The 23830-nt window shown below is 34.0% G+C and overlaps 1 protein-coding gene across 1 annotated transcript in view; it reads left to right on the forward strand.

Annotated features, from left to right (window-relative positions):
* LOC140442016 (CLIP domain-containing serine protease HP8-like) overlaps window positions 1-22988 on the forward strand; it is a 47136-nt gene extending 24148 nt beyond the window's left edge. The window contains exons 3-7 of the mRNA XM_072533050.1: window positions 10329-10463; window positions 11417-11525; window positions 15321-15520; window positions 19111-19244; window positions 22254-22988. Of these exons, the coding sequence (XP_072389151.1) occupies window positions 10329-10463; window positions 11417-11525; window positions 15321-15520; window positions 19111-19244; window positions 22254-22541 (866 nt within the window). The 3' untranslated portion in view covers window positions 22542-22988. The remainder of the gene's footprint in view (window positions 1-10328; window positions 10464-11416; window positions 11526-15320; window positions 15521-19110; window positions 19245-22253) is intronic.
* Window positions 22989-23830: the final 842 nt, after the last annotated feature.

Genomic DNA, 23830 nt, shown 5'->3' on the forward strand with positions numbered 1-23830 from the left:
TATATGATCGTTCCATTCTACTCTTCTATTTCTTACCCAGTTTTTGATGTTCTCTACCTTGCATCTATGTCGTATATCTGTACTTCTAGCTCTGTCCCATAGAGTCTTACCATCAATTTTTCTAAGTGTTTTCATCTCTGCTGTTTCTAACATCCTTTTTGTTCTCTCTGTCTCAGGTCTTGTTTCTGCCGCGTATGTCATTATTGGTCTGATGACTGTTTTGTAAATTCTGCCTTTCGTTTCTTTCCTAATATTTTTATTTCTCCATATTGTTTCGTTTAGGCAGCCTGCGGCTCTGTTTGCTCTATTCACTTGATCTTCCATCTCGGTTTCGAACTTTCCGTAGCTAGATAATGTGATGCCTAGATATTTAAACTCCATCACTTGTTCTATTATCTGACCTTCCAGCTCCAATTTACATATTAGTAAATTTGCTGAAGTAACCATGCATTTTGTCTTTGTTGGGGAAATTAACATGTTAAATTTTCTGGCGGTTATATTAAATTGGTGCAGCATACGTTGTAAATCATCTTCACTTTGAGAGAGTAGTATTGCGTCGTCTGCATAGCAGATTATTTTAAGTTGTTTTTCTCCCATTTGGTATCCTTTTTTAGTTCTTACTTTTTTTATTATTTCATCCATTATGCATATGTGATTATCGAAAGTATAATGCTGTTTATCAGTCTTATTTTCGTCTTTATGCGCAGTTTGCTTTTTCTACCTGCGAGTTCTCTTATTGCTGCTCTGGTTGCTGCTGTTTTCTGGATAGTTGTGTCCACCTGTTGCGTGAATGTTAAGCCTTGGTCCATAATGACTCCTAGGTATTTCGCTTCTCTTTTCCGTTTGATGGGATTATCTTACACTATAAACTATTCCTTTGGGGTTTCTCTTTTTTTTTTTGAATATGATTGCTTGTATCTTCTCTGAATTTATTGCTATTTTCCATTAGATACACAATTCTTCAATGTTTTCCAATGCTGTCCAAGATTGTTGACCGCTACTTCTAAGTTTCTGTGTTTAGCTGCAATCGCTGTGTCGTCTGAATAAAGGCTGAGTGGTGTTCTTGGTGTTTTTGGAACATCTGCGGTGTATATTGTGTACAGGCGTGACAGAACTGCTCCCTGCGACACTCCAGCCTCCAAAGCTCCGTGTTCGGATAGTACTTGTTCTATCCGAATCCTGAAGCTTCGATTGCTCAAGTACGAAGAGATCAGTCTCGTCATGGTCTCAGTGTATCCCTAGCCTTTCACTTTGTATATTAGGCCTCTAAACCAGACTGTCGAAGGCTTTGCTTACATCCAGGAATGCTGTTCCTGTGTACTGTTTGTCGTTAAATCCAGCTGTTATGTATTCTGTCAGTAGTACTTGTAATTTGCTGGAGTTTTCTGCTCTAAATCTGAACTGATCTTTTAAGATTTTTCCTATTAGTATGTTTCAGCTTGTAGTCTGCTTAGTATTACTCTTTCTACGATTATCTGCTGGTAATCTTATCGGCCTGTAGTTTTGCGGAAACATGGTATTCTTTCCTGGCTTCGAGATCATGATAACGTGGACTTCCTTTCATCGATTTGGAAAGAGCCTGTATCTAAAGATTGCGTTATTTATAATGGTTAAAATACTATTACTTTTGCTGATAGATACTTCAGAGTTCTATTTGATGCCCCTTATTCAATTCTTTTACAACACACTTGCTTCTTTCCCAGATGATTGTCACATCTATAAAAATTCATCAAAAACTATTGTTGGTGTGGGATCAGTAGTTATAGCTCCGAACATTGTATTACAGTTTAAATTATCTTTCACCTGCAGCATTTACTCTGGAGAACTATACTTAATTCTGCAAGCTCTCATTCGTATACGTACCCATTTTTTTTTTAATTCTGCCATAATTACCAACTCTCTCAGGACATTAGATACGATAGAACAGTTATATACAAGTAATCCTATAGGTATTTTAATTAAAGAACAATTTCATTTACTAAATAACGTGAGGCAGCAAGAACGCTTTATATGGGTTCCATCACACATTACGCTTCAAGGAAACGAAAAAGCAGATTTTTATACCAGAGAAGCAATACACAGTGCCTCTTCAGTGTTAGTGAACTTAGTGTTTGTTTCCGACTATAAAACAAGATAAACTTAAATCGCCTGCTGTTTGTTAACCTAACCCGTTTACGTATAGGTCATAGCAGACTAACTCACAGCTACCTAATCTCCAAATTAAATCGCCCTATTTGTGACTTATGTAACTGCGACAATAACGTAACACATATCTTAATATAATGTCCTAAATATATTACTGAAATACCAAAAAACCAATATAAAAGCAGTCTTAAGAACACATTGTAAATTTACAAATATGTTTAATCACTTGAAAGATACTGGTGTTTTAAACAAACTAAAACTGTTAATGTTTTGTAAATCCTATTTATAAATTGCAAAATGTGACATTTTTACCTAATTGTGACCAATTAATCAAAAATACTATTTAGACTTAATTATCTACGTATTAATTATAGTACAGCTAATAACCCAAAGTGGTTGATGCTGTTATCAATAAAATAAAAAAAAAAGATATGTTTAGTGCTTCTCCTCCGTGTTTTATCGTTGAACAGTTACTAGGAGCATTCCTTCCAGGTTTTTAGGATTTATTTGTCATTGTTAATAAGCCCTTCGCTGTCTTTTTAAAGCAAGCTTTCTGTTCTTGTTTGATACCCGGCCTTAATATCCGAAACTCTTTTAAAGAACTGTCTCACATTGTTGTTTTTCCGAGTTTCTTTTATATCTTTGTGTATTTTTTCCTGGTACTCCTTCATGTTTCTTTTTATTTGTTTTTTCCAATATTGAATAATTAAAAAACTGACTGGGAGGGCGTTAAAATAAACCTTGAACACAAAATTAATCTTGCTGTGCCATTGACCAACACGAGGCAGCTTGATGGCGAATTAGAAGTTTTTATAAAAAATATCCAACAGGTAGCTTGGGAAAATACTCCCACAATAACTTCTAGAACAAAAGGGAACAACTATTCAAAAGAAATCAGAGAACTCATAGTAAAAAAAAGAAAGTTTGCAACAATACAGAGCTCCACGAGAGAAAACTGCTACACAAACACTAAAAACGGAGATACAGAATATAAAAAATTTAACAGTTGATTCCTTTTTAAGTAACTTAACAGCTAACCAGAACACAAATTATTTGTTATGGAAGGCAACAAAAAGAGTGAACAAACCAATTATTCATTCTCCTCCTATTAAGTTGGAAAACGGCAACTAGGCTATAAGTAACGAATAAAAAGCAGAACGATTTGCAGATCATTTAGAAAGCACGTTCAAACCCAATGACAGTGATGGGAATAACCATTCCAAACCGAAGAAATAATAACGTTGACATCATTTAGAGAAGTATTAACAGAAATAAAAGACCTAAGAAAGCTCCAGGATCTCATAACAGGAGAACTATTAAAAAATCTACCAAGAAAAGCCGTAGTTAAGCCGACACACCTAATAAATGCTGCTTTTAGATTGAGATATGTTTCCAGAATCTTATACCAAATCATTAATTTGGTTTCAGAAATAAACATTCCACTATAGATCAAGTTCACAGAATAATTAATATAATAGAAAAAAGATTAGAAGAAAAGAAAGTCTGCTCTACAATCTTCTTAGACGTAGCACAGAAGTTTGGTAAAGTCTAACATGAGGGTTTAAACTATTAACCAAGAACATTCATGCCTAAACAGTATTCAGAAATCTTAGAATCATTCATTGCGAATAGATATTTCAGAGTAAAACAAGAAGAAGTGTATACTGATTTAAGGGAGATCAAATCTGGCGTGCCACAAGGATATTAGGTCCGGTCCTGTACCTATTATATACGTGTGACATTCTAGAGCTAGAACAAAACACTATTGCCATCTTCGCGAATGATACAGCCATACTAGCGATAGAAAACACTAGTGAATAGGCGACTGATAAGTTAATACAAAACATACCTGGACCAGAAAATGGCGAATAAAATTAAATAAGACTAAATCTGCACACATTAACAAATAAAAAAATAGAAAAGTTTCCAGTTAGAATAAAATGATTCCCAAGTTTCTTATGACGCGAGGCTGCGCTGTAAAGTCCTTGCCAAAAAGAAGAGAGGGGAGCTTGATATTAGATATAAGAAATTGTATTAGGTGATTGGAAAAAATTTAACATTATCCACTCATAATAAATTATCCATTTACAAGCAAGTACTGAGGCCAGTATGGGTATATGGGTGCTAACTCTGGGGATGTACGAAAGCTAATAATCTACATAATATCCAGAGAATTCAAAACAAAGTACTGCGGAACATTGTTGATGCTCTTTGGTATATCCGTAACAGCAACCTCCACTAGGACCTGCGTATGGAAACTGTGACCGAAGTAATCAAGAGAACAGCAGCAAGTCTCGAGTAGAGGCTGCACAGTCATGTGAATGTTGAGGCAATCCAGCTTCTTGACCACACTGAACTAAAGAGAAGACTCATTCAGAGAAGGACAAAACCATTTGAGTTAGTGTAAATGTGAAACAGTTTAGTGTAAAAAGCAGAGTATAGTGTTGTGATATTATTGCATATTAGTTGTAGTGCATTAGTTGATAGATAAAATAAGAGTAAGCCCTAGGGTAAGCCCTTAGATTTAAGTATTTGCTGTTTATTAAGTTAGGTCAGACAATAACTGATAATTGGTCATTTATGACCAGATAACAATATACAAACACGGTACAGATGTTATACAAAAAAAAAGTTTTTTTGTCTCTGCTCTTATCTGTTTATTCATTCTTGTTGAACATTATCTACGTATAAGAAAATATTACATTTTACCCCATAGACAAAAAAAGTTGATTTAAACTAAATAAAGTTATTATGATAGTTAACGTATTATACATACATATAATTTAAGACTTGTTTTGTAAATATAATTTACAAATATGGAAATATAACTTAAATTCTCAATGAGAAACTGTTTCCTTTAGAATAAATTTTTATTTCACAATTGAGATAATTGCAACCTATTTAAATCCAGTAACCAGTTCCCTGAAGTACATATTTAACATTCAAGACATTCTACATTTGATCTTGTGTAGTAAATGTTATCTCGTGACTGTCTGAGAAAGAAAATATGAGTACTAGTTTATTGTTTATGTTGACTATGTTAGTTTTATGTGTGAAATTCGCTTCAGTTCAAGGTAATCCCATTATTATTTTGCTAAATTTGTTTATTTGAGTGATTTGGTGAAATATTTAAAGACATGTCGGTCAATGACATTGAACTCTCCATGTCAAAGTAGTTAATTGTTTCATTTAATTTAAAAAGTCAAACATTTATGGTTAAGATAATAATTATTTTAATAAAATCGTAAACTAATTTTCGAAACCAAATTCAGAATTTCGCTTTAATCTGTGCCTCCTAAGAATTGCAAGGCAAAACAGACGTTGATAAAGATGTTACGAGAGACATGGGTAATCTAAAAATTGCATTCCACAACATATCTCCTCAACTAAGCAAAATTCTTAGCGAATTGGTTTCTAGTACTCGTACAGAGTATATCGAAATAAAAAGGAAAAGAAAGTTAACGTTTGATTTTTATTTCGATATATACTCTGTACGAGTACTAGAAACCAATTCGCTAAGAATTTTGCTTAGTTGAGGAGATATGTTGTGGAATGCAATTTTTAGATTACCCATGTCTCTCGTAACATCTTTATCAATGTCTGTTTTGCCTTGCAATTCTTAGAAGGCACAGATTAAATCCAAATTCTGAATTTGGTTTCTAAAATTAGTTTACGATTTTATTATCAGATGTCGCTACATTGCGTCTATACGAAGCCATGTTATGTCGTACGGCCGTAGCGTCCTTCTGGTTTTCAGGGGTTTCTGGACGATCTACAACCGCCGCTCTCGAAGAGGATCTCAAGTTTCGAGAGTCCATCTTCGTATTTAAAGAGTTGATTGAGATACCGGCCGCTACGGGCAAAAAGTTCCGCCGAGCCTTTGTGGTAGGTGAGGAGACACCGGCAATCAGAATTCTCTAACAGTTCGAGCTTTCTTACAGACAAAATATTCTTACACTGAATTAATATGTATTAGAATTCTGATGCGTGGTGTATAACTCAAGTTCCACAAAGATGTCGGCCTTCTCGCTTCGTGTAGCCGCGTTCTCTCTCCTCGAGAGAGGTACAAGAATGCCGGCAATGTCGACTCTTGTCCTACCTTTAACTACCTTTTTGTTAACAGTAATTCATATAGTTACTATTTACATAAGGTTTTGGAGACGAAGTGGTATTGCAGCTCAACCTGATCGGAAAAGCAATTTCAAGTCCCCGTCGGGGCTTTTATTCGCTCTTTACCGTGACAGGTCCAAATGACGCTGTGGTCAGTTCTACACGATTTGAGATAGTTATAAGACCAATGTCTTTTCTATCTCAGAAAGTCGTGTTCTACTGTCAGGAAGCGTTTTGTAGTCGACACGCCGGTTCTCGTACACTTGATGATTTAACTTCTAAATTGGATAACCATTATTAGGTATTATTCTTCAATTTTTTGGACGTTTTCGACGATAGCAGGATATTGGTTAATTAATAAAACCCAAAGGTAGCTTGGTAGCGCACCGAACCAACAAGGTCTTACGGGGCTAGTAGTGTATGACGACTGGATCCCGTTCGGAAGATGTGCTGCTCTTTTATACACATTGTGTTTGATAATTTTCAGCACACTTCCGCCGAGAGGCCAACGAGCGCTGTGGTTGGCCGGCCAAAGTAACAATCTTTGTCGTGATTGGTTACCTTGGCGACAGTTAGAGTTGCTTCCTAAGACAGAAAAGATTTATTTCACGTTCAGGGCGATTGCGAAAGCCGTTCTGATGAGGCCTATTAGGCCGAAATACGTATAAGCGGATGCGCAAGCGCCCTGTACGTGAAATCAAATCTTAACTGTCTTTCCTTTTTAATTATCCTAATCTTAAGTGTAGTTGTAGCTGTATTATTTTTTATATACTGCTCACGGAATTAATTTTCAAAAACCTTCTCGTCCTAAGTTAAGTAAATTCAAAATAAGTGTCTTTAACTCATCCAAATCTTCTTTAGTTCGAGGTGAACAAAAATACGGTATTTAAAGGGCAATTTGGTAAGAATATAAGAAAGAGATATAATGAAATCTGATGAGAATTAATAACTCAGGGTGGGTAAATATAATTCTTCTTATTCTTCTTGATCAGCACTTGTTCGTTCACTGTTGGATATAGGCCTCATGTATTTGTTGCTATTGATGTCTACTCTTAGCAATTTTCATCCATTGCTTAGCTACAATATGTTTAATCATCCGTCCATCTGTTCTGCGGTCTGCTGCTCTTTCTTGGTCTCCAGTTTGTTATTCTCTGCGTCCATGTTTCAGAGTTATCTTGAGAAACATACTCGACTCATTGCCACTTAAGTCTCGCTTATCAGTAATTTTTATTCTGTCACAACTGTGGATATTTCAAACACTCTCTCAAACTGATCTCAAGCATCTCCATCGCTCTTTGAGTTATACTGAGCTGTTCTAAAGATTTCTTTGTAAAGGCCAGAATCTACATAGTCACTGGTAAGACACACTAGTGATAGTCTACGCTTTAGATACATTGGTATATCTTTGTTTTTCAAAATTCGGCTATTTGGTTTCACATGGTATCTTCTTCTTAAGGTACCTTCTCCATTACTGAAGGTTACCGATAATTACATAAAATTTATTTTTATTTTGAGCTGTATTTAATAACGAGTGCGTGTTCATACCTGCCCAGTCTCTAATATTCTTCAGACCAGCATTTTCGTCCTGGACCTTGTTTTCCTTTCACTTTCTCTTCAATTATGAGTCGTGAGAAGTTGTATTTTTCTCCTGTATAAATGTCTTAATGAAATGAAAATGCGAAGGCATGGGAGTACCGGTACGGAACGAATACCTATATACATTAAGTTTTGCAGACGATCAAGTAGTGATTGCACAAGACCAAGACGACCTCAGCTACATGATGAAAAAACTACAAGAAGAATATACCAAGGCTGGCCTAGATATTAACCTCGCGAAAACAGAGTACCTATCTACAAGTGAAGAAGACATAGAAGATCTACAGATTGATGACAACGTAACAATCAAAGGAAAGGATAAATTCAAATACCTGGGATTTATAATCACGAAAAAGGCAACAACAGAGGAAGAAATTACACAAAGATTAGGACAAACAAGAACAGCAATCCGACAACTTAACTCAGTATGGTGGGATAGACACCTAAATATGAAGACAAAAACGCAGATTTATAAAACATTAGTGCGAAGTATTATGACATATGGGGCTGAAAATTGGATCATAAACAAGAAAACCAGCAGTAAGATAGTAGCAACAGAGATGGAATGCCTGCGAAGATGCTGCAGAGTAACAAGAATGGATAGGAGAAGTAATGACCAAATAAAGCAAAGAACATCAATAGAAACAGACATACTAACATATATAGAACAAAAAAGACTAAAGTGGTATGGACATGTAAGAAGAACTAGCGACAGCAGATGGATAAAGAAAATAACCGAATGGAGCCCCATAGGAAGGAGGAAAAGAGGACGACCCCGAAAATCCTGGAGGAACGAAGTAGACGACGCCATGAGTAAGAGAGGACTGAACGATGGAGAATGGAACAACAGAGAGAGATGGAAACGGTTGAGCGAGGGAAGGCAGTGAATACTGTAGAATCCCTAAATATATATATATATATATATATATATATATATATATATAAATGTCTTAGATAATTAGTTTTTCTGTTTTTTTACAACGATTAGAAGTTCTTTTTCAGTCCTCATCCTTTTTTCGGTACCTCATTCTTGGTCACGTGCTCTGTCTAAGAGATCTTCAGCATCTTTCGAAAAATCCACACCTCAAAGTTTTTTATACGAGTTCACATTTCCCCTTCTTATAACAATATGGAATAGATTAATGTCTACAAATCAGCATCGTATATCCAATGGTAAGGTAGAACTTATTACGAATTTTTTTAATTCTTTGAAAAGCGGACCAAGCTTTCTTTATACAATCTCGTATTTTGATCTGATGCTAATTGGGTGTTTACATGTGGGGTTTTGATAATCCTCGGAAGAATGCTGTGTCCATTCAGTAACTATGTTCTGGGAGAATTTTTGAGATTTAACGTTGATATGTAACGGTGAATTCTAATATAAAAAGGTGTTGGAGATGTGCTATTTTAAAAAGTTGATTTGAAACGATTGCAGAAAATGTTTTTGTGAGCAGGAATTGATGGCTGCGATATTACTGTTGAGGACTACGATAAACTGAGAATTTGTCTTCTAAAAAGTAGTGATGGTTGGCCCAGTTCGCAATATAGGCTTTCTAAAGCGTTGTTCTGTAAGCTCCTAAAATTATTCTTAATGCGGTTTTGTGTATAGTATCTAGGCATTTTAATATTGAAGGGCGAGCAGATGTATATTTAACACATCCGTAATAAATTTTTGAACTAATGAGACTTCTGTATATTTTTAGTAGTATCACACCATCAGATTCATCAAAATTATCTGCTAAGCATCTTAATAAATTTACGCCCTTTTGGCATGAAAGAGTTAGACATTCAATATGATTTTTCTATGAGAGACGTTCGTCGAATATTATACCCAGAAAGTTTATATGTGAGATGTAGTTGTATAGTGCTAAAATATTTTCCTTTGATAAACACTATCATGTCATCTGCGTAAAATCTAGCTAGAACTGGTTTCTTTCAATCTTTTAAGACGTCGTTCATAGTAATTAAAAATAACGTTGGGCTCAGAATAGACCTTTGTGGGATGCCATTTAATTGTTTCTTGGTTGAAGATCTTATACTGGAAATGAGAACCTGGAATCCTCTTCGAGATAAAAAATTGCGTATGAAATTTATTATATTGCCTTTTAAGCCCCATTGCTGTAGTTTATTCAGGATGATTTTATGGCATGCAGAATCAAATGCTTTATTAATATCAAAATAAATTGCTATACATTTATCTTTGGTGGCAAATGCTTCGTGAACACGACTTTCTAGGCTAATAATGTTATCAGGTGTGCTCTTATAGATGGGCGAATTCTGGATTTTTTTGGAATCAATAATTTGTTAGTTTCCGAAAACCATATTGATTGTTTTTTTTAATAGTTTCTAATAATTTTAGTGAGGGTTCCTTATGTTCTCTACCTTTCCATAAAATGAATTTTATCTATTCATACTTAATTTTTAGACCAATATGAACTTCGGTTTTTATTTTATTAAAAAATCTTTTTTATTTTTAGCTAAACCTGCAGATAGTCCTCTGTTACCTTCAAAAGAAGAATGCGGTGTCGGAAGTATACCGGACAAAATTTATGGAGGCAACACAACGGATCTCGATGAATTTCCATGGATGGCTCTCATTGATTACGAGAAAGGTAAGAAATTACTCTAAGATTAAATTAAAGATTTTAACACATTTGGCAACAATAAATTGATGCCACATATTTTAAACTTTAATAAAATAAAAGGCAGATATCGAGCACAGTTTTTTATTAAATATTGCGAAAGTACTTCCGCCCTCAGAGCATCTTCAGGGGAATTTCGTCAAAAATGTAGGCTATCCAGCACTTAGATGAATGTTATAAACACTGAATATTACATTAACACAACACTAGGCAAAGGCTAAACAGTTTAAATTGTTTTTTATTTTAGTTGTTTTTTAATTTAATCTATTTTTATATTATTATACCATCATTGGTTATTACTTCATAATTTTCAAATCAAAATATTCCGAAAACGGTACACGGTGTTGAATTTTACCAAGAGTACCTTTTTGGTGTAAAATTGTGTGACATTTAAGTTCACTTGGAATTTTGATTAATAATTCTACTCTTAAAAAAGTGTACTGCTATTGAATGATACTTGGTACGAACATTGTAACTAGTACCCTCCATGACAGTTAGATATTAAAACAAATTCATGGGATTTATCAGCTTCCAAGACGTATTCGTATAAAATTTCATTACAATGCTAGTATTTTCGGCAAAATCATAAAAAAATCATAAAAAACCTAACCTTTTTTTCTTCAACGACCTTTATCTTAAAAAGTCATGGCGTTACAAAAATTTTTTTACTGACCAAACCCCAATTTTTTTTTAGTTTTTTACCTATCTTAGAGACGGTGTTACCTTTTTTTGGAACACCCTATATATGTAGGGTGTTTCAATATATATATTCTAACGATATCGATGTTTCATCATCGTAGCCAAGTATTCGCATATACTTGTTATATGTTGACCCTGTTGTCGTGATTTGTGAATTCCATGACACGTTCTATAAGCCTGGAAATAAGATATCGTTATAATTTCAATGTCTTTTTATTTTGTAGATAATGGCAATCATGGATTTTATTGTGGAGGGGTACTAATTAATGCAAGGTATATACTTACAGCAGCTCATTGTGTTAAAGGAAAAGATTTACCAAGAAATTGGAAACTGTAAGTATTACACACCTTATTGTTTTATTTTTTCAGTCAGTCAAGAGACTCCTAAAATTTTTTCCACCATCAGATTTTATTATATTGGACCAGTATCTTATTCTCTGGCGAACTCATTACTGTCTCATTCGGTGGTTGTAATATGTGGATGGATATCTATTTCAAAGCAAGTTCAGGATTGGTTCATACACGTGTATCTATAAATGTGCAATATCCGCTTCCTCACTACACTTTCCTATTACTCGAATTTCTCTATAGTCGGCAAAGGTTGCTATTGCATTTTCCTTTGATTTAGATAAATGTAATTATGTATACCTCATGAAGAATCCCTAATTCTTGTGGGTGACTTTAATGTACAAATCGGAAAGAAAATACTTCCAGGAGTAAAACAAAGATTTAATGAAAATCATGTCAACGCAAATGGAGAACTCATGGCTAATCTCTGCTTTTAACGAACTGAGAATCGATAATACATTTTTCAACCATAAGCTCCAGTATAAATATACATTTGAAAACTTCAGGGAGTACAAATCTATGATTGATTTTATAGTAACTATAATAAAATTCTCCCAAAGCAGATTCTAGATATCCGAACTTTAAACTCAGCAGACGCAGGGAGTGAACACAAACTAGTACTAGCAAAAATAAGAATGAAAATAACACCAAAACATTTTCAACAAGAAATCACCGAGAATAAATTCAATGTAGAATCATTGTGGAACGACTCTATAAGAGAAATATACCAAAGGAGGCTAGCACAGAAGATACAGCTGAAACAAATAGATGACATCAAAGATATAAACGCGAGCTGGGAGAAATATCTTTTTTTAAATATCCCCGAAAATACTAAATATATGAAAAAAATAAAAATGTACTACACTGTAGATTTTTTAATGACTAAAATTTTCCTTTATTTAGATTTGTTGTACAATAAATATTTGGCGAGATATAGCCATTTAAAGCATCGATTTACGATCAAGCTCCATCTTTTTCGAGCCCTTTAAACTCACCCCATTTAAAAACCAAGGGTTCCAAAAAGATTTTATTTACAGATCCTTGTAGCTCTTAAAACCCTCTACAAAATCGTTTTTGAAGAAACACTCTATCGTTAAAAATGAAGGGAATACGTTAAAAAAACCTATTAATGTTTTGAAATAGGGTACCCAGATAGTTCAAAATTAATAGCTTTTTCCCATGCTTTTAGTGGCTGTGATACTGTATCTGCTTTTTACAATAAAGGTAAAAAATTTTTTTTTTATATTCTTTAAAAAAGACCTGACATGAGGGAACATGCCGAAATTTTTTACAGTAGTACTGCTAAGCTTAAAGATATTTTAGATGCTGGCAGATACTGTGCAATAATGTTGTACGGAACTGTTAAAGACACGCAGCTTACCAAGTTAAAAAAAAATAAAAGATTTGGAAGCTTTTCTCGAGCAGATGCGGTACGAGCAGTTCATTAAAGCTACAACGAAAAACTGTGCGGTTAAGCTATCATCCCTTCTGCCCACTGTTGATGCCTTAGATGAGCATTCAAAAAGATGCTATTACCGATTAACAGTGGCTTGGCAATGAAAATATCAGAGCAACAGATTGGGGATGGTATTCCAAAGATGGTTTGTTATTACCCGTACGCATGAACAAACAACCTGCACCCGATGAACTTATTGAAAATTATTTTTTGCCAATGCAAAAAAGGATGCGGCGTTTCATGTGTGTGCAGAAAAGTTGGTTTATACTGTAACTCTACTTGTTCTGGGTGCTCAGGTGAAGGGTGCAATAATAGTCCACCAATAATTGAAGAAGATGAGGATGACATAGATCACGATGAAGATGTAATTGATGACGAATAAAATTAATATTATAATTGTTTTACCTATAACTGTAAATATTTTCAACTATTTATGTAAATGTATAAGAATATATGGTGCCTTTTTATGTTGATAATTTTTTTGTATTTAATTCTACTTTTTTCAATTTATATCTATTAAATTAGTTTATAAAAACTGCAATGTTGTAAATGGTAATTTTCAAAAGTTGAAAAGTTGCAAAATTTTGGCAAAAAATTGTTTTCACCTATAGCACTCATAACAATTGATTTTTAATATTGTTCTGAAGCTATTTTCTTGTGGCATTTTAAATTAATTAATATTTAAATGGGAATAAGCCACAATTAAAGGTTAAAATACATTTATTGACGTTTCAATTTCCACTTCGGAAATCGTTCTCAAAATACAAACATTAGTGTATTACTAATGTTTGTATTTTGAGAACGATTTCCGAAGTGGAAATTGAAACGTCAATAAATGTATTTTAACCTTTAATTGTGGCTTATTCCCATTTAAATATTAATTAATTGATTTTTAAGGGTTGAAAATTTATGAAATTGTGTTTTAAAGTATAAAAAAATCACTATTTAACTAATCCAAACCAAATTTCACTCATCTTAAGATTTGTAATGTTATTTTACAATTTTTGAAAAGTAGGGGTAGTTTGCACCCCTAAGAACAATCAGGGTTCATCGGCATGACATAAACTATAAAGCTGAGGGTGAGTTAAGCTTAAATCCAAATTTTTATCCAAATCGATCCAAGGCGAAATCATTTTTTTAGAATTAGTAATTTTTTTACATTAATCTCTAACAAGGGTTGCTTTTTAAGGGTTGAAATATGATGGAACTCTATTCAAAAGTATAAAATATTCATTATTTAACTAATTCAAACCAAAACTTACCCATATTCAGGTTTAATATGTTATTTTATAATTTTTGACAATTAGGGGTAGTTTTCACCCCTAAAACCCTTCAGCGCACTTCGGTTCGATATAGATTTTGATCCTTGGGCTATCACCTACCTTCTGTTAAAATTTCAACTCAATCCATGCAGGACGAAAAAATTGCGAGGTTTTAACTTTTTTCGAGCTTCATTTCCTGAACTAAATATGTGTCCAAGATAAGACATTTTCCGTCACTATGTTTAACATACTCTTACAGAAACTAGCATAGCAAAACTGAACGTCAAAAGAACCACACACGGAACCAGGCTATGGTAGATGTTCTGAATAAGACTGAGTGATAAATATATTGGATGATGAGAAATGAAAAGGTTAGAGTAAGATAATTGGAAAGAACTTCGGGAGACGTATATCCAAAAATGGAATAAAATGAAAATTGTTCGTAAAACAATTCCAACTTATGTCAAGCAGTATATGATAATTTTTTGATTCAAACCGTTACGCTTTGTTGAATCAACAATCAATTATTTTTTTATAATATCTGATTAGTTGTAATATTCATAGCTTCCTACTCAATCTTTCTAAATATCTAATTTTATAAGCCATTATCTTCTTTCAGTTATTCATATTTTAAAACTTGTTCATTTGATAATATTTCTTTATTCGATCATAAAATACATAAACAAGTTTTTAATCTATTTAGATTTATAGGTAGGTAATGTATGTAAACTGGCGGTCTGATTTTATAAGGAAATTCCAATATTTTGTAACAAGTTAAAATTATGAGTTGCATGTTCTCTCAGCAACAATATTTTTCCATCTTAGCGTTATTATTGTTCAATCGTGTTACTTTTCTTACTTTTGCCTATTAAATGAGACACTACATAAGAAAACGAACTGCGTGTTCATTAGTGCAGCCTTGAGAAATGGTAATAAGGGTTTTACGAGAAAATTTAATTTCAAAAAACCCAAAAAATACTTGTGTTTCTGACACACGTGTTTACTTATGTTTAGTTTTTAAATTTCGTATTTCGGTTTTAAGTATCTCCGTTTTGATTTCAGAGTTGGCGTTAGGCTTGGAGAATATAATACAGAGACCGATTCAGACTGTGTACAAACTGTAAGTGGTCAAAAATGTGCACCTCCTCCAGTTAATATTGCTGTAGAAGAACGAATTGCCCACGAGCAGTACAACCCCTACGACCAAAACCAATACCATGACATTGCCTTACTTAGACTTTCAAGGAACGTAAAATATACCGGTAAGTTTTAAATACTTTAAATAACAAAATAACCAGGTAATACATTTTTAATAAGGAATAAAACATAGGAATTGTAATTAAAATATTTTATTGAAGTTTTGACCTTCTGTTCGGAAATGGTTCTCAGAAACTAAATAACCTAATGATGAAGATTGTGTTTTGCTGGAAACTGGTGGTAATTAAATTGTTTTGGAAGTTTACCTTGCCTGTCTCGCTCGTCATGGCTCATAATGGATTAGGTGCGAAGCTGGTAAAAAGCCTCTGATTTCTTCTGGTGGCGTTATATTATTTGTGGTTAGCGTTTTTCATTTTAGTTTTGTGGTATTATTTACTTTATGTTTTTATTTTTTACCTGTTTTTCTTCAATTTTGAGCTGGTTTAGTCCAGTCGTCAGAAATTTGATACCTAAAAATCATGCGAACAAGCTGAATTTTGCCGAGAATATAATTTTTTTTTCTTCCTCGTAGAGGAAACCTAAATATCGCTTACTCCGGTTAATCATTCAGGGCAAAATCGAAGGAAAACGTTGGGTCGGAAGAAAACAACTGTCCTGGCTGCGTAACATTGGATGGATGGACAGGTCGAACGGTCGAGGAACGCTGTCAATATGACGATAGCCAACGCTTGAATACAAGCACGGCACACAAAGAAGAAGAAGAAAGTACATTTGTTTACCAAATTCGCATCTATAAATATGAGCACGTGTTGATATTCGCCGTCTCGTTCGTCAAGAGGCTATTAAATATAATTTATTACCTTAAGCCAGACAGATTCTCATGTTACAGATCCAAACTTGCCAGCATTTTAAATTCAAATTGTATCGTGTTGATTTTTAAGTTAATATATTTATACGAAAATGGTTGCGTTTCGATTCAATTTGAGTCTCTTACCACTCCCTAACACGTGTTTTTGGGTCTACCCGTCATCAGAGAGAGTTTGTAAGAAGACTCAAACCAAATCAAAACGCACCGACTACTCTGGCAATTATAGAAAAAATAATTACCAGAGTATGCTACTAGAGACATCTAGTGAGGAAAGATGAAGTTAAATGTGTCGATAGCAATACATTGTGTTATATTTATGTTATAGTTATTGTTAACTTATTTACTGGTCGTGTTATTTTTTAGAGTTTAGTTTAATTGTGATATCATGATTAAATTTCAAAAAATTCTTACACTAACAGTTTCAAAAGTAAATATTTTTAAAAATCATATGATACACATCAGTACGACCCTGTTTGGCTTTCACGTGCTTCTATTTATAATTGGGAATTTGTAAAATCAATACGGTTTAGGCATTTTATACTGTCTTGCAAATTACGAATGTTTACTCTTCGAATAAAAATTTTTTATCATCTATTTTTAAACAAAACGAGTTAAAAGATCGCATTCCCCTGATGGTTATCAGTGGAATGCGATGCCAACCGCATATTTACGGCGACCAACAAACACTGTAGGCGAGGTCTGGCGTGACGATGACGCTGTACGCTACCTACGGTGTTTATTGTAGTTGGAGACCACATCCTGACGCTGTATGTGGCCCCCGGCGTTTATTGATGACCATATCCTAAAGTCGCGTACAGACTAGCACACGCATGCGGTGAGAAGCCACGCATATGCGTACGTACTCAAACCATTCGCGCTCAGATCATTCGTTGAAATTAGAAATCACCGCATAAGTATGCGTGCTCAAAGCGCTTCATCAATTCGTGAAAAAATGTCTGAGTAGCTGCTTATGGTTAGTGCCGCGTTTGTGGATATTAGTTCATTAAAAAAGAAAAAACAAAGGAAAAATAGGCGATGGTGGACGACGCATTTATTTAAAAGAAGAACCCTACAAATGATTTCGCGTTAGAACCTAATACTGGACAATTTCTGCTCATTTTCTTCTTCACAACAGCTAAATCTATATCAAGATTTCTTGAAATCGACTTCCATGCATCTTCTTTTTTTGTTTTTGAATAATAAAACTTATTTTTTGGATCCCATAATATAGGGTTTTCTTCATACAAATCTATTAATTGCAAACATTGTTCATTTGACCACTCCATTTTACAGATAAATCAATAAAATGAATAAAACTCAATAAATGCGAACTTGTCTTGCAAATGCAACAAATCCCCAGGCCATCCGTCTAAACTGAGCGCGAACGCACACGTATGTTTCTTTGATGTGTGCGAAAAAACCGACATCACTCTGGCTGGCAGCATGTGTGCTCAAGTCATTCGCGAGAAGCAACGTATGCGGAGAGAGGTTACGAAAGCGCCGTCCACATTTGCACACGTATGTGTATTCGTGTCTGCTCACCGCATGCGTTTGTAAGTCTGTACGCGCCTTAAGGTTATATAGTGACTACGTGAAGTTGCCGGCGACCGACCAACGCTGTATGGCAATGGCACCTCTGGTGTGACGGTGATGTTGACGCTGTACGCGGCCTACGACGTGTAATGGAGACCACAGCCTTACATCGATTCACTACTCTTCATCAATTCGTTTCTAGTCATCAAATTCCTTTCAAACTATACTCAAATTTTTGTTTTAATATCTATTTAGTTTATATAATAATTAAATTTACTATCAAATAATATTCAATTATATTTTATTATTAATTTAATATTTAAACTGACTTTGACGGGTCTGTCAGAAGTAAAAAACATTTATTTTGTTAATACGTTAACAGGTGACGCTAGGAGCAAACATAATAATTTATTGAATTATTTTATATATAATATAATATAACATAGTATGAAGCTTCCAACACTAAGATGGTACAGTACCGTCTACTGTACCATCTTTTCTGGTAAATATTTTGGTAAAAGAATAGTTTCTTGGCAAACACTTTTGATGGCTTGTATGGTTTGAGTGATTCGATATATAACAGACGCAGAACTGGGGAAGAATACAGGTGAACATTAATTTTAAAAGCAAAGTCAAAACTAGTGTAGGAAAAATGCGGTATGCCTCAAAGATGAGACCGAGATGCTCTCTAGAAAAATCAAAAAAGAAATCATTTTTTGTCAAATTCGTAAAAATCATATCATTCTAGGAAATAGTTGTAAGACCACGTTACAACTCTACAATCCACAAAAACATGTAAGGATACGAAAAAAAGTTGTATACTTCGAATACTCTCGATATTTGAATAAGTTAAAAATAGAAAACCATCAGTTATTGTTGCTACCAGATGAATAATAAAGGTGTCAAAGAAACAGATTCAAAAGAGAGTGACAGGCTAGAACGCAACCTTCATGGAATGACTCCAAATACCTAGTAACCTACAAAAAAAATAGTAAAATAAATGAAGAGAAGGTATTCAAATATCAGTCTAGATGTTTCATCAAACAACCTTAACATTCTTCCGAATTATTCGTATTGGATAATAATTATCATTTCGACGTTTAATATAACTTAACCATCCACGGAAATCGTTTTTACATTCCCATTAAACCTAGTAGATAAGATTTTTGTAGCTGTAGATGTATACAAGATTGTCAGAAGCAGAATGCTTTCTCGATTTCGTTAAAACAATATAGTGTCTGGCTTGTGTAACTATTAGGCGCCATTAAATCAAATTTTCATTTTATGTTTTAGGATTTGTTAGACCCATTTGTCTTCCAAAAACTGCAGATGATCAATCTAAAAATTACACAGGCAAAAAACTAACAGTTGCTGGATGGGGTAAGACAGAAACAAGATCGGAAAGTAATATAAAACTCAAGTTAGATGTAAGTATATAATTTTAATTCCTAATATAAATTATTGGTATTAAGTTATTGTCTCTACATCTTCGTAAAAATTTGATTGAATTTTTACAATGTGCCAGTTTTTCGTTAAGAATTTCCAATCTCCGAAAATTTTGAATAACGCTGGGCTTATAACGGCTTCTTAATATTATTCCAAAGCTATTTTCTTGTGGCATCCTAAAGTAATTTCCATTTTATTGGGAATAAGCCACAATTAAAGTTAAAAATAAGTTTATTGACGTTTTAATTTCCACTACGGAAGTCATTCTCTCATAAGTTCTTTTCTTCTTTTTCTTGATGTGCCTATCCGTTACGAATGATGGAGATCATCATGATGGAAATCTTTATCTTATCTGCAGCACCGCGGAAAAGCTACACAGCTGTTGTATTGAACCAGATTCTAAGGTTCTTTAACCAAGATGTTTTTCTTCTTCCTGGACCTCGTTTTTCAAATATTTTTCCTTGCAGGATGGATTGAAGGAGAGTTTAATAGATAAAAAAAACTCGTTTAAATATATTAAGTATGGTAAGGTGCTCGAAATTACGTATTTCGCCTCGAGATACCAAACATTTCTGATCGACAAACTATCGGAAGTTTGTTATTCGTTTGTTAGTCACTCAGTAATATCTACTATTCAGTAACGCTAAGCGTATACACATCGCATTTGGACGGCCGATAAAAGTTTGATCGAACAAATTCTTTTGGTGGCGCGAAGAAACAATTTTAGCGAGCATACGCATCGATCGCCAAACGGCACGGCATCACTGCCACTGCATGGACGGCTACCGTAATCGTTGTATTCCTTCCAAGTTCCAAGACGAACGGTACCAAATGAAAGCGCACACACACATCGATCTTTGTCGACCGACCACCAGAGGACCAGTTGCGTTTTTTGGATACTGCTTAAGCTATGTCGCTCCGTGCTTCCTGCTCCTCTGGTAAATGGATCGAATAATTGCCATTTTTACGCTGATTGGTTATACTATTAAGGTACAAATATATTAAATTCATGTATTATTGATGCCAACTAATTTGTGTCAGCAGTTAATAGCTTGTGTGATTTCCAGCTTTAGTCAATGAATTTTGAGTTAAGTCGCCAGTTCTGAATCCAAAATTCGATAATCTAGGAACTCTATGAGTTTCTTCTTTGGGAGTCTCCTGTAGACCTTGCTTAGAGGGATTAGGAGTAAATTGGTCAGTAGGATTCAACGTTGGTCAGGGGTTTCCGAAATTTTTCTAAATCATCATTACTTTGTACTTTTTAAGAACAGAAAAATATCTTTCAAGGACAGAAAAATATTTCTATGATTACTGAGAATACACTATGTGCAGGCATAAGGTTTTTCAGATAGATATTGTGGATGGTATTGTGGACAACTGTTATATAGCGGATCGTTTAAATTATCAAGTGTTTTCGTCTTCCTTCTGATTATGGGAGTTGCTGTAACCGTGCGTCATGTCAAATAGTGCATTCTGGTGTACAGTGTAGACCTGAGTTCTAGATAGGGAACAAGAAGTACCCTATTTATCTGATTATACTTTTGAGATGAATTCTGGTTTCTAATGTTTCACGTATTTATTTGGAATAGATGTAGACATTTTTGGCAAAACTGTGGATTTTTTTAAATAACGTAGAATGTCCGGTAAATTTCACGTTATGCCATTGCAGAATGAGGGACGATTTCAAACCTAATACATCTTTAATTCTCTTGGATTTGGGTTTTAACAAACATACAAGTTTCGCCGATATAGGCAGGTGATAAATATTCGCCACAAGAAGAGAGAGACGATAGTGGATCTCAGAGAGTGAAGATAGAATTTCGGAAATTTTTCTAAATGTATGGAATGATCAGGATAAATATAGGAGGACTAGGATCATCATTAGATATACATGGGTTTTTAGGAGAAATTACACGATGGATAGGAGAATCACTGAGACTAGTTGTTTTCTACATTGTAACGAAAAAGCAGATCGTTCTTCAAGGTAGATGATGAAAAGCTGATCGTTCACCAGACTTAACGAAGACCACGTTGCTCAGTTTGGGAGCTTCATTGTGAGTGGATATAGGATTACTTTTATTACATATTTATAAAATAAGATGGTTGTGTTGATTTTACTGTTGTTGGAAGGGTCAGATTTGACACCTGCATCACATTTATTGGAAGAGGAGAAGTTGATGAATTCTTATGGTGCCTATCTATTGTGGGAATCTGCGAAGTGATATTGTGAGTGGATTAAAAGTTGGAAAGTATTTAGTAGATCAGAATTGATTTGGGGAGAAGTTTCTAATGAACATTGTGAGGCAAGATGTCCATTTGTTTTGCATTTGAAACAAAGCGATTGGTCGCTGGATAAAAATACTTTGTAGGTAACATTATCATGATTGACCACAATAAATTCGGGTATGGTTATATTATCTAGGGGGTTTTATGTATACTTGACGCCTAAAATTTTAAGCCTAGGTTTTGGAGTAGATTGTTCAATATTTTGTGTGAGATTATTGGACCAACATTAGATAAGAGAAGTCGTTCTGATGGGTTGATTAGTATACGTACAAGAAGTACTTCATTACTTATTTTTATGGTTCCCTGTTTAATTGAGAAAGTCATCAACGACAGCTTTACTGGAAAAATAAATGCATACATGATTATTAGAGATTCTTGACGAATAAATAATATATTTTGGTTGAACGAGTGGTCCTAGTTGCAATAGATAATATTGCAATTTTGCGCCATTAATTGAACTGCACATGATGGCTTGTTCTTTTAATGGAAATTGTCAACTGGTTTGTTGAGATACAACAGCAGAGTACATTGGATTGCTTTGAGAAGTAGTAGGAATTTCCATTGATGATAAATAATTATTCGTCATTTAATTTTACTAAAGCACTTAATTATAATTATAATCATATCCAAGTACGGTTTTAATTTTAAATATCGGAGCTGAAATTAAACACAGATTTCACTTAATAATATTATTTTTATTTTAGGTACCAGTAAAAGCTAATACCGAGTGTTCAAAAACTTACCGGCAAGCCGGTGTTCAAGTCAACAACGGTCAACTGTGCGCGGGAGGCGAGAAAGGCAAAGATTCCTGCAGAGGTGACAGCGGTGGACCACTTATGGCTTACGCTTCTGATGAAGAGTTCCAGTTGAATTGGTTCATTATTGGTGTAGTTTCCTTTGGACCTTCCCCTTGTGGAATGGAAAACTGGCCTGGAGTCTATACGAAAGTTGCTAATTATGTGCCCTGGATAGTGTCGAAGTTGAGGCCTTAAATACTTTTTTGGACATTATCAATGCTTGTTAAAGAAACCTACAATAAGAAGCTTTTACAGTCACTGTTAAATAATTTAGATTTTTAACTTACTATGTAAAATATATAAAAACAATAATGTGACATTATTATAGCAGAATATTTGAGGCTTATAGGATGTAGTCAAAGTGTCCGGAAAATGTTATAATTTCAGACTTTCTAAATATATATATCTAAATTATAAATATACATTGTAAGGCTATTTATGAAGGTACTTAGATCAATTCAGTCATCGATATTTGGAAACTAAGAAATTGTTTTCTCCACTGTATAACTGACCGATGGTACTTACAATAATTATAAGTATCAAGTAATCGGCAGAAAGTTTTTATTATTATTTTCCTCCATGGTACTATAGCAATGTTTATAAATATTTTTTGCAAAAATTTATTAAAACAGCTTCATATTTCTATAGATAAATTGCATTAATATGTATAAATATCTGACATGCAATTGTTTGTAAAAAAATATAATTATTAGTGGCTCTTTTTGTGATCGTTGTGAAACAGCCTACGTGTGCGATATATTGAAAAATTTATTCAAATTATACTCATTTTAGTTTGTATTTTTATATGCTCAAATTTAGTTATTAATAAAATAAATAGAAAATATATAAATTGTCTTAATACGCACCTAACCCAACTTCTCTACACAACACTCATTCTAAAGCAGCCAACACAACGAAAGGAAATCAAACGAAGATGCCAACTTGGCAAATTAAAATTAGTTTTTTAGGCTTACACCTTTAAAATCAACTTGGATCTAGGGATCCCACCTTAAATTTTTACCTTTACCATGCGATCTGCGCGATGCTCCATTACGCATATTATGATTTTAAAATTTTGGCTTGTGATTTCAAGGAATAATAATTTGACAATTTATTTGAAAACTAGATTTAAGCTAGATATTTAATTAACCAATTATAATCTTTCATTTATGTAGTCTTATCGAAATTATCGAAAAAAAAAAATTGGAATATCTCGGACATATTACACGTGGAGAGAAATACACCTTGCTCCAACTGATCATGCAGGGAAAGATCCAAGGAAAGAGAAGCATAGGGAGGCGTAGAATGTCATGGCTGCGCAACCTGAGAGAGTGGTACGGATGTACATCAAATGAACTTTTCAGAGCAGCCGTCTCAAAAGTTCGAATAGCTATGATGATTGCCGACCTCCGCCGCGGAGATGGCACTTGAAGAAGAAGATCGAAATTATGATTAAAATGATGACTAGCAAATCTCATAAATAA

The sequence above is a fragment of the Diabrotica undecimpunctata genome, chromosome 5 (assembly GCF_040954645.1).
Source record: "Diabrotica undecimpunctata isolate CICGRU chromosome 5, icDiaUnde3, whole genome shotgun sequence".
NCBI classification, from domain to species: domain Eukaryota; kingdom Metazoa; phylum Arthropoda; class Insecta; order Coleoptera; family Chrysomelidae; genus Diabrotica; species Diabrotica undecimpunctata.